This window comes from Diutina rugosa (assembly GCF_008704595.1).
Source record: "Diutina rugosa strain CBS 613 chromosome Unknown scaffold13_size251220, whole genome shotgun sequence".
Classification (NCBI taxonomy): Eukaryota; Fungi; Ascomycota; class Pichiomycetes; order Serinales; family Debaryomycetaceae; genus Diutina; species Diutina rugosa.
In genome coordinates this window covers 239,199-250,877 of record NW_022995170.1, presented here as the reverse complement: position 1 = coordinate 250,877, position 11,679 = coordinate 239,199, and the positions used below count along the sequence as shown (strand labels likewise).

The 11,679-nt window shown below is 49.0% G+C and overlaps 4 protein-coding genes across 4 annotated transcripts in view; 2 read left to right on the top strand and 2 right to left on the bottom strand. All coding sequences in view use genetic code 12, as the record gives it.

Moving 5' to 3' along the window:
- Positions 1-400: 400 nt before the first annotated feature.
- Positions 401-829, top strand: DIURU_004148 (uncharacterized protein; the record flags this gene model as incomplete). The annotated part of the gene is made up of 1 exon (XM_034156989.1): positions 401-829. The coding sequence occupies one exon, from the start codon at positions 401-403 to the stop codon at positions 827-829; it is 429 nt and encodes a 142-aa protein (XP_034011169.1).
- A 3,736-nt stretch (positions 830-4,565) lies between these two features.
- Positions 4,566-5,936, bottom strand: ARP9 (Arp9p; the record flags this gene model as incomplete). Its single annotated transcript, XM_034156988.1, has 1 exon — positions 4,566-5,936. One exon carries the CDS (start codon positions 5,934-5,936, stop codon positions 4,566-4,568), a length of 1,371 nt encoding a protein of 456 aa, XP_034011168.1.
- A 600-nt stretch (positions 5,937-6,536) lies between these two features.
- On the top strand, positions 6,537-8,333 carry DIURU_004146 (uncharacterized protein; the record flags this gene model as incomplete). Its single annotated transcript, XM_034156987.1, has 1 exon — positions 6,537-8,333. The coding sequence occupies one exon, from the start codon at positions 6,537-6,539 to the stop codon at positions 8,331-8,333; it is 1,797 nt and encodes a 598-aa protein (XP_034011167.1).
- A 114-nt stretch (positions 8,334-8,447) lies between these two features.
- Positions 8,448-11,679, bottom strand: part of DIURU_004145 (uncharacterized protein) — a gene marked incomplete at both ends in the record, with an annotated part of 5,850 nt that continues 2,618 nt past the window's right edge. Inside the window, one exon of the mRNA XM_034156986.1 lies at positions 8,448-11,679. This exon is cut by the window's right edge and continues 2,618 nt beyond it. Coding sequence (XP_034011166.1) covers positions 8,448-11,679 — 3,232 coding nt within the window.

Genomic DNA, 11,679 nt, shown 5'->3' with positions numbered 1-11,679 from the left:
TATCACGGTTCGCTTTCACCGAGCAAATCAGGGTTCGATTCCCTGTACCGGAGTTACTTTTTGTTCCAGCTTTTTATTTCTGCATTGCACTTCCTACCTTTTTTTTGATGGAACGCTCGTTTGTTTCTGCTCTTGCTGGTTGCATTATTCGAGCGCGATCGGTTAAGTTTCGCGATCCTATCTAGAGAAAGCTAACTAAGGGCTCAGGAAATCTCTTGAATTATGTAAAACTCGTTGGCATGCTAGTGCATTGCCGTCCTTGGTCTTATGAGACCGTGCATTCACCAAGCCGTGTCTTAAAACGGCACTTGGCTCCCACCTAATTAGTACATAGCCGCACGATACCCCAGTCATGGAGGTCGTGAACTCAAATGCTTAATATGGTACCATCAACACTGAGATGTCTTTCATGTACCCGCCAACTGGTAAACACGTCCCAACTGTGCTAACTCCCAGCCAAGCTTGGTACCAGATCGACCCAGACCATTTCAAGAAGATCAACACATGGAAGAAGAGATTTCCGTCGACCCCCGAAACGAACTCAGTGGAAAAGATGCAGCCATACCTTGAAGGAATCCGAACTTACACTGAAAAAGCTGACTACACCCACGAAGCTCACAGTTTCATCTTTGCCCTTGAATCTTGCCTCAAAGTGCATATCGAGAAGCATGATCACGAAGGAAAATTTAAATTGACCAAGCAAAGACCGCTGCTGAACGGCGTTGCTGGTTTCAGCGTGGCTGGCTCGGGCTCAAGTGCCGGTTCAATGGTGGTCCCCCGAGTCACGCCCCCGCAAGTCACCTCCCCGCAAGTCACCTTAACCTTGTAGCTGTTATTGACTTGTACCGCCTATCCCAAGTCATGAAGACAACTCATCGCGCTTACGTCAAGTGTTTTCCAAGCAAACGAGCACGCTGTCGGTGTACGATCTCTGCTATTTGCTGATTTTGCGTGCTCTCCAGCTGACTAAGCTTCCTCAAGTATACGTGCTGGAAGCCGCCAGTGTCACTAGAGTGGTGCGTAATAGAATGACTACTAAGCGGGGCGTGGTGCTGAGTGCTGCCGGTGTGCTCAATTTTGGACACTAACCAAGGGGTGTTGGTGCCGTTGCCAGTGCAAGACGGGGGGGGGTGCTGGTGGCGAGGCTGAGGAGGTGGTGACGTCGATCTCCGTCACTAATGATGCTCAAGGCCGGTTGAAACGAGTATCAATCACTGCTGGCGACTGCGCCATTCCGTTGTCTAAGCTCAAACAAGCGGGTGAATTGGTCACCACGAGGGCTAGGGTGGTATCCCAAGTGTGACACGAAACCCGCTAACGACGCATATATACTTTCAATATGAATTATCAAGAAGGTATCTTTGGTTATGATGTCAGAGGAAGAGACGCCGCCTCTGATGGAATTTAAGTATAATGTAGAGAGCAGAGACATCACCTTGCTCTGCAAATAGAACGAAATTGGTGTTCGACGCTCTTCAAAGTATTTTACAATAGGTAACAAGATAGTTGGAAGTCTTAGTGCCTACTCACTAGTGCAAGACAAGTTAGCAGACAAAGTAATTGTTTCCGTATTCTTTTGAGCTGCATTCTTTTGCTTTCATTGATATCATTTCAGTGAAATCAAAACAAAAGTGGTTGAAGCATTGCAATAACCGTGTTGCTTAGCTTGTTGCAGCTCAATCAACTAAATCAATCATTTGCATAATGACCTGTATATAATATCCCGCGTCAGTCGTCAACTCCTGCATACAAGGTACTCGTCGCTCGTTTAAAACTATTTCAAATTTTTTTTTTCAAGTTTTTATTCCAAAATTTTTTTTTGTCGGGAACATCTGCTGATGTCCATTACACATATATTTGAACCGTGTGGAATACAAATTTAGATTTAGAACTCATTCAACTTGTCTTATCATTGGTAAATTTTTGCCTTGAAAGTCATCCGCTACATGCAGGATCAACATGAGAACGCACATAAAAGCCTGTTAGATAACTCAGTAAATCGAACGTCAGCCTGCCCAGATATTTATCTACGATACTTCTGGTGCCAAAGAATTTTATGGTGCTAGTTACAAGTCTGTACCAAGTTTCCCTGATTTTATATCACACTTTGAAGTTTTTCTTTACGAAATTCAGAAAAATCCCATTTGCTATTGTAAACTCTATTCGCACCGTATACTCTATGGTGGTGTATTTCAATTCTTTCTAGAGCGTCACATACATGATGAAAATCCTAGTTGAAAATTCGTGGTCCATATGCACATGCAAGGCTTGTGTGCAGAATCTTAAACCTTGGAAGCACGATATCTGTGTCAGAATTTGTGTTGGCATCGATTTGACCCATCGCATTAAATGTACGTTCTCAAAGACTGTAATATCGCAAACAGAATTGAGCCAAGATCTCTGTAGATGCGTGTTACAACTCACCTTGTTGTGTCGTGCATCTTCTTTCATGCACCTGCATACAGGCATTGAACATAGACGGGTTTTATACTTCTCTCATTACTACTACAAACATTACAAGCCATTTTCAATGCTTACTGCACGTTATAGACAGCTTTGCAAACACAAAATAGTGTAAAAAAAAATTTGCTAGAAAAAAAAAAGATTTCTTTCCACTGGTAAACTCGCATAGAGACGCCAATTTTGATGTCAACTCTCCCAAAATCACCTCAAATATACTTCCAATGCCAAAGAATTTTATGAAGCTATCAGTTTGATTTTAGCGATTTTTTCTGATTTTTTAGCACACTTTTTAGTTTTTCCGTATGAAAATTCCGAAAATTCTATTTGCCGTCCTAAATACTATTTCATTAGTGATTATTACAGCGGTGTTGTTTGTTTTCTCTTAGAGTGATATATAAGCGGTGAAAACACTCGGTCAGTTCACACACGACGTGCAGTTTGAACTCCTATGTGCAGGTATTAAATTTCGGAAGCGTGATAAGTGTGCTAACAGTTGCGCTGCCCACTAGGAGACTTGTCAAGCCAAACAGACGTACATAGAGACTACAGTGGTGTTAGGCTGAGTGAATTCGTCATTCTGGAATCTTGTGGTCGAGCTCATAGTGTTATGTTCAGCAATTCTCCCAAATGCTTCTGCATACAAACGCCCTACTTCGAGGAGGTGTTGCACCACTATTACCACTGCTGCAAAACATCGCAAATTGCTTCTAGAGCCCATAAGTCAGGTTTCAGATCAGAGTAAAGATGGGGCGTAGCTACGCTGAACATAATCAACGTGATGTTCGAATTGCCCATAACGAGAGGATATGAGCCCAAAGCTTTATAAGCCTCAATTTAATTTAAAATCAGGTTATGAGCTCATTCCGAGCGCTCCCCAGAGTTCAACTTCTAAAAGCCAGTTGGATCGATCTGACGGTTAAGACAAATTGGTGGCCACTCACAGTTTTAAATATTGTGTATTATCGAATTGTCTAGTCCCAACATTTTCTACTTCAACCCCTCTAGATTCGAAGAATCGGCCTGCCCCACTGGTGTCAAGAAGTTGTTCAGCGAAATCACCGAACAAGTAAATTTCCTCCCTGTGAATGCCACACCCCAGATCATTGTCACCTTGTTCCCTCCCAGTCAACGCTACTGCGGGGCCATCAACCACGCTCTTGAGCAATCGTTGAGCATCCGCAACACTCTTCGCATCACCACCGATCGCTCCCTGGATAAGAGAGAAAAGGCACGTACTACCATGGAGAGTACTCATCAAGCGTTCATTGAGTGGACCAATAATGAATGGGCTGACAACCAAGGCGATTATGCTGAGATTCTTCCGAACCGACGTGTCCCCCTCTTTTCATGTTTGATGGCGTACACAAATGATTGGCAGCATAATGTGGCTCTCCGACAATTCATTCAGACTTTGAACCATCTGGCAGGCCCTCAGCAGCACGGAGATTATGATCAGCTCCCTGATGAACGACGAGTATAGGGGGTTTTGTCTGAGAACTCTCGCAACGTGTGAGTGTTGAGGGTTAAACCTCGAAACCTCAATGCCGACGAGAGTGGCTTGCTGGAATAGACGGGAATAGACGTGTAACACTGATCCGCATCACCATAACCAAAATAATCCTGCAAAATCATCCCTAGCTCTTCACCTTCGAGCCAATGTTAAACAATGTATTACTTATTTCGAGCTCCTAGCACATTTATCTGGCCTGAAACTGAAGAATATTTAATATTGAGTGCTTCTATTTTGAGTTATACTTACAACAATCTCAAAATTGACATTCAATTCGAATATGAAACCCTCAGTAAACGAAATATTCGCCAAATCCTTGTCACGTGAGTATGTTATGAAAATGTAAAAAATACATTTTTCCAAGAAAGCGCAAATGGTTTAGTGGTAAAATCCAACGTTGCCATCGTTGGGCCCCCGGTTCGATTCCGGGTTTGCGCAATCTTTTTCCATTTACAATACAGATGTTCGTTCGACCATCAAATCGACCCGTAACTCTATTTCTTTTCTTGAAAGCCTACACATTTACAATAATCTTCAAAACAAACTTTTTCATTAGTGGTGTATATCAAGACAGATCAACACCTATAGTACATTACACACAGACATCCCAAATCGCCTGGGGGCCGCGTTCTTCATAAACATCGGTGTCAATAAATAACTCCTTGCCGTGGTTGGAGTTAGAATTGAAGATTTGCTTGGCGTAGATTTGCGCCCCCAAGAAGTAGACGTCATTCCACACCAGCTTCGAAGGGATCTTCAGAAGCTTTTTCCACTCAGAGAAGTACTCAGGGTACTTCGCCAACCGGATCAGATGGGGCACTTGAGCCAAGTGAGCACTGTCGGTCACCTCAACGTCGTCGGTTTGCTGGTAGGCAGCGATAGCCAGGTTGATAGCGTTTTGCTTCTTTTCGTTGTCTTGAGGCTCGGTCACCAAGTATTTCTGCAGCAACTTGAGGAGCAATTGTTGTTTGAGTCCCGGAATCTTAAAGGTAGACCCCACGAGGATGATGCTGTCGTAACACTCTTGGCGCTTCTCCAAGTCGGGGATGTTTTCGAGACTTTCATAGATAGGGTCCACCAACGCATCCACTAACAGGCTAGTAGCGCTGAAACGTTCTCTACCCACAGTGACCTTCTTGCCATCTCTATCAACAAACGAGTTTTGTTCGAGCTCGGTGTTAACCTTCTTGGTGTCATTGTTTTCAAGGCCATCTTCAGTGACGATCTTCGCAACGTCAAAGTCGTCGTCCTGCTCGTCGGGACGTCCCGGGTGGAGCTTTTGTTCGGCGGCTTGGTAAAACGCTTCCGCTTGAGCGTCAGTAATCGCCTCAACGATCCCCAGGCACTTAAGGTCTTCAACTTGAGTCTCCGACAAGTTGGGCAATAGACGAGCCAATTCCTGGTTGATAGTGTTACCACCCACGCCCACAAGGTACTTTGAAGCGAAACGGATCGCCTGGTAGCCGACGACGGGGACAATTTGCACGTTGTTCTTACCAACATTAATAACTAAAGCGTTGTTGGCCAGGCCAATGCCAAACATCGCTGCCAAGGCAACGTCAATGACGTTAAACGCAGTGAACTCAAGCGTTTCCACCACGTATTTAGTGACGAGCTCCACCAGCGCCTTGGGCCACAGCAAACCCGGCAACACGAGCAAGAGCGGAATCAGCAGAATGGTGGCAATGGGGTTGGCCTGGATCACACTTTGGAGAATGACTTTGAGGAAGAAGTTAAACGCGTCGACATCCACAAGCTTGCCGTTGACAATGGGATGGACGGCGGTGAACCCGTCGACGGGTTTCCCGTGGAATTCGCGGGCCTCGCCTTCGCCCTTGGCGTACACCACCAGAGGTAACCGGTATTGCGGCGGCGAGAGCAGGTCTCGGAGCCCGTAGGTGAAGAGGGTGTACTCCAGCCCGGGGTGCACCACAAGGTAGTTCTCTTCCTTGTACAACGGCATGGTGTTGATGTGCGAAAAGATGCGACCGCCGCCTTATGGTGGTGGTGAGGCTATCAAAGAGGAGGGGGCAATAATACACGCGATACCTCGAATGAAAAATGCTTATTGCTGAAATTAAAGCATTGATTTCAATGGTTTGATTAATCTATGTTTTGGTTTTGGAGCTTGGGTCCGTGGACGACGCGTTTAGTGTTGACTACTTGTGAAATAGGTAAGTCAAGCGAGGATAATCAAAATATGATCTCTAAAATCAGCTTACATCTCTAGAATAGCTACTAATCGATATCTCAAAACAGATTCGATACCAATTGCTTATGCCTTCACTCAATTTCTCTAGTAGCAAATTGTCTTTAAGTGATACTATCAGGCTTACACAGTCAATTGGATTCTAAACCTGATTCATAAACTATCATCTAATCGGAATAAGTAATCGAGTTCTTATGGTATTTCCATGATGTCACTGTCTTATCCACTGTCTCATTTTTAAGTACCCTCACCTCGTGTCTCACGCGAAGCCTTTTTTCCTGGGGTATCTCAGCCTTACCACAATCACCCTCTTCCCTGGCTTCACCCTCCCCCAAGCACTCAAACCCCGTGGGCATGGACAAGGAGATCGTGCTAGTAGACTCCGATCCCGAGGACGACGAGGTGTCGGTGAAGCGACAACGCGTCGACACCCCCGAGGACCCGCTCCGCTTTGGCACTCCGTTCGCCGAGACCCTCACCGTGGAGGCGCCAGCGGTGGCAGCGCCCGTTCCTCCAGCTCCTCCTGCTCCCCCGTCGAAATTCCTGCTTCAATCGGACGAAAGTGATGCTGATGACGACTCTGGTAGTGATTTGGGCGAGTTCTACGAGGATTCAGCCCTCGCCAAAGTATCGCGCCGTGCACCCCTCGGTGTGCCTCGTCGTGAACTGGTGAGCGTCTCTGGTTCTGAGTCCGACGCTGATCTGTCTAGTTCAGTCATCCTTCCCGAACTTGAAGACGGTGATGTCCCGGCAATCACTCCGGAAGTGATCGCGCTGACGCGTAAGTTTCTCAAGTCTCAAGGGGTCCACGAATTCCTCCAAACGTACTTGCCGACGGCAGCTCTGGGCGACGACATTGCGCGTGTCATTCTCAAACTAGGGTTCGTGCCGCCAATGGCTCCAGAACCGGATAATTCGAATATCATGGGTCTCATTTCGTTTTTGAATCGAGTCATGACTAAAGTGATGAAGGTGCGTGACCGGTTAGAGGAAGTAAAGACTATCGACGATGCTCTCGACGCCATCCAGAAGGCAAAGAAAGTATTGGTGATTACGGGTGCGGGTATTTCTACCAGTTTGGGTATTCCTGATTTCCGGTCATCTAAAGGGTTCTACTCGCAAATCCAAAGCCTTGGTCTTAACGATCCTCAAGAAGTGTTTGATCTACAAAACTTCCACATGGATCCGTCGCTTTTCTACTCAATTGCCCACTTGATCCTCCCCCCAGAAAACGTCTACTCCCCGCTCCATGCGTTCATCAAGTTACTACAAGATAAGGGGAAGCTCTTGCGGAACTACACCCAGAACATTGACAATCTTGAAAGCTATGCGGGCATCAAGCAAGAAAACCTTGTCCAATGTCACGGCTCGTTTGCCACTGCTACTTGTGTCACTTGTCGTAAGCAAATTCCGGGGGAGCAGATATTCCCGCAAATACGAGCTCAAGAAATCGCCTACTGCCCGGACTGCAGTAAAACTAAGGACAAAATCTTGCGGAAAGACGACGACGCCTATCTCCCTGAGAGCTTTGGCGTGTTCAAACCAGATATCACCTTCTTCGGGGAACTGCTTCCTAAACGATTCCACGACACCATCGCTCAAGATCTCCGCGAATGTGACTTACTTATATCGGTGGGGACGTCACTCAAAGTAGCTCCGGTGGCGGATATCGTGGATAAAGTGCCACCGTATGTCCCGCAAATCGTCATCAATAAGGATCCCATCGATCACTGCAATTTCGATGTGAGTCTCATGGGCTACTGCGATGACGTTGCCTCCTACATCTGTAACCTTATGGGACCCGAGTGGGATATCCCTCATCCTGACTACGACAAAATTCGCGGGCCCGACGGTCTGAATTTGGTGTTTGAAGGACAAGACTTGGAATACCGCGAATACTACATCATCAATAAAGCCAAGGAAGAGGCGGAGGCAGCGGAAGCACTCAAGAAAGAGCAAGAAGCCGAAGCCGAAGCCGCGGCCGATGGCGAGCTTAACAGTGCACCAAAGCCTCTTCTCATCAACGAAGTTACACCGGCAACGACGGTGTCACTGACGGCGGAAACAACCAAGGAACTACTCACGGAACTGCAGCTTAATCTGTCGTTGGCACCAGTGTCCGAACCGTCAGTACAACCTAACGATTATTGATAACGCAAAACAGGTTTTTGCGTCTTACAATGTCCCTGATAAGTTTTGCTAGAGTTCGTTAAACATATATATATATAAAAAGCAAACGTAACATTTTTCTTTGATACAAAATGATTAGTCGACCCAGAAACCAGGCACGGGGATACCGTCACAGTGGTAGATGTAGGTCCCCTTTTCAGCATCGGTGTAACGAGGACCGATGTAACCACGTGCCTTGATTGCTTGGGTCTTCTTTTGTGCCAACTCTTCAGGAGTGTACGGCTTGTTTTCGTTCAACCCCTTAATGGTAGCACCAGCCGACGCCGCCCGCTTCTCGATATCACGTCTTCTTCTGGCAATTTCTTCAGGAGCAAGCTGCGGCTCGTCGTCAAAGTCGGGGATTTCGTGGACCGCTTCACCGTAGCGTTCCTGACTATGCCCCCCGGGAGAGTTGCCAAAGTGAGCACCAACAATGGCAGTACCAGCTAAGGCCGCAGCCGCACCACCACCCAAGGCATCAGCACGAGTATTGGTGCTAACACCACGATCGAGATCATGATCAATCTCATCGTCGTCGCTTTCCACCAAGGTCGTGTCCCGAGGAGTGGTGCGAGGAGTGTCAAATGACGGGTACGCCGGTGACTGCGATCTCACCTTGGCCCGGTCCACCGAGAACTCCGCGGGTTTGTGACTAGTCTGGTTCGTTTGAGGAGAGTAATTGTCAATCAACTCGTCCAACGGCAGCTTCTTCAGGTGGGTAGCGGTAAATTCATTGCCAAAGCCAGCAGTAATCTCGTCGTTTTGAATATTGTCGAGATTAGCCTTGGGCGTAGTGTACGCCGACAGAGGGCTATTGTCGACCTCGACATAATTCCGGTGCTTGTTAACCACCTGGCCCAATTGAGCGCCAAACGCCTTACCAGGGTCAGTCAGCAGCAGACTGACATTGCGGTTCTGGTAGCCATCGTCGACAACGCCAGTAGCTCCGTAGCCGTTGTCAATGCCGAATTCTGAGGGGGTAGCCCTGTCGGGTGTGTCCAGCTGGCGGTACTTGTCAAACAGAGAGTCAGCACTGTGGACATGGTCGTGAGCCAGGCGTTGCTTCGATTGGTGGTCGCCGAGAGTCTCAGATGGTTGGTCACCGTGAGCGTGATGCTGGTAGTGCTCTTGGACAAACTGGTTAGTTCTGTCACTAGGGGATTCGCCACCAATCTGCTTGGACAGCTCAGTATAGTCACCAACCGACGGCTTCAGATCAGTGTTACCACTAGATTGATCGATTGGTTCATTGTAGCCGCGTACATCACTGAAAAGGTTTTCCCTAGGTGCGTGACCAGCAAGTCCTGGAGATGCCAGCTTTTGCTGGAAGCCATCACCACTACCACTGTGGTCGTTAGTAGTAGAACGAGGGCCACGAATAAAACTTTCGAGGGGATATTCGTCGCTGTTACCACCAAGCGCCTTCAGCTGACCGCCTTGGTTGAAACCTTCACCGATAACTGACTCCTTCACGTGGTTGGCTTGCTTGAAGTCGGATTCAGTAGCATCATAATTGGTGGATGGGTCATAAGCTGCTGGCAGATTATCACGGACCACAGCATCGTCATCGTCGTGGGCGTAGCCACCAGCTTTGGAGCCAAGAGCAGCGCCAGCAATCGCGCCAACCGCAGCACCACCGATACCGGCAATAGCACCACCGGTAACGGCACCAGCAGCAGCTCCACTCACAGGATAAGTCCCCTGAGGCAAGTAGTCGTCGCGGCTACACAGCTGCTTCAAAACCTCAGTTTCAGGCTCCAATTCGGGCTCGGAGAAGCTCGGTTCCAGGTAGTTGGTCTTACTGTAGTTGGGGCGAGCAAAGTCCGGTTCCGAGTAGTCAGTGGGCTCGGAGAAGTCCGAAAGACGGGGGTAGTCCAGTGTTGACTCGGGGTAGCCGCTCAGAGAACTGTAATTGCGGAAACCAGAGCCGAAACCCGGTTGAGCAGGAGGAGGTAAGTCGTCGTCGTAGGCCATCGACGCCCGCTTGTAAGCTTGGGGCGATCCCTTGAGTGCTCTCAGCGCCTGCAGAGGCAGCGGTGCCGAGTCCTCGTAGCCGCCCAGCATGTTGCGGTAGGCGTCACGCGTGGGAGCGAAAGGTGAAGACGGAGTTTCAGCAGTAGGCAGCGGCTCCGGTTCAATTACACCCAGAGGTAAATTGGCAGGGTTTTCCAGGAGAATGGCACCAGAAACAAACTTAGCCTCACGAGCTTCATTGGGAGTCTTCAGCACTCTTTCTTTCTCCACTGCTACCGCTTCAAAGCGCTGAGGTTGCGGCACGGGGTGGGAGTGGTGTCCCAGTTCCAAGGCGGCAATCGCGTCATCACGGCCCAGCAAACGCGAAGCGTCATTGCCACCATCAATGCCGCCATCGACATTTCTGGAAGCAGTAGGGGCACCGGCAGTAGCCGGCTTACCCGGAGTCTCGGAGGTGTAGTTACGAGACGTACTCACCTCTCCCAAGTTCAGACGAGGAGGAGGCAGGCGAGAGGACACCTTCTGGTCAATGGTGTCGTCCAGGTTGGCCAAGTCAGGGTTAACTGGAGGCGTAGGGTTGACCACCGCTCCCAGCAAGTGCTTGTTCACGGGACCTTGTTCGCGGCCAATACCAGCAAACTCACCGGCAATCGGGTACTCAGCGTCGGCAGAAGATGAGGCAGTATTGCCAGTGGTCGTAGTTTCAGACGAAGGGAAGATCGCCTTGCTCAGCCCCAGCGAGTGGGTGTGACGGTGACCCTGGCTAGGCGGCTGAGAGGCGGTGCTAGCACGGTTGCTATCGCCGTCAGCGGGCCGCAGTCTCTTCGTCGAGGGCTTACGGGTAGCTCCGACAACACCAGCAGCGCCGAGGGCACCGATGATCGCCAGCGTCCCTCTCAGATGGCCACCAGTAGGGTTGCCATACTCGTCGCCCTCATCACTGAAACCAAACAGTTGAGCGGCTTTCGGCAGCATCGGCACGGGACTAGTAGGCACCGGAGAGTGGGGACCAGGACCTAAGTCGAGACGAGGGGAGTGAGGGGGGATCTGCGAAGCCCGCACGGGACGAGTGCCGACATCGTGGGCCACGCCAATCAGACCAGCGTAGGGTACCAGCGCATCGAAATCTTCCTGGTTATGACTTACCAGCTTCAGTTGGGGGATCTGTACGTTCAGCGGTTCCCGGTTCATCACGTGGCGTGACACGGGGGTCTCTTGGGGGGCACCGTGGCGAATGGCGTCGACGTCAAAGTCCCGCAGCGCTGCTCTCCGGTGAGTGTGCTTGGGAGGAGCAAGACTGCTGGGTTGTTGAGACTGTTGAGAATGCTGAGAATGCTGATTCTGGTGGTGGTTG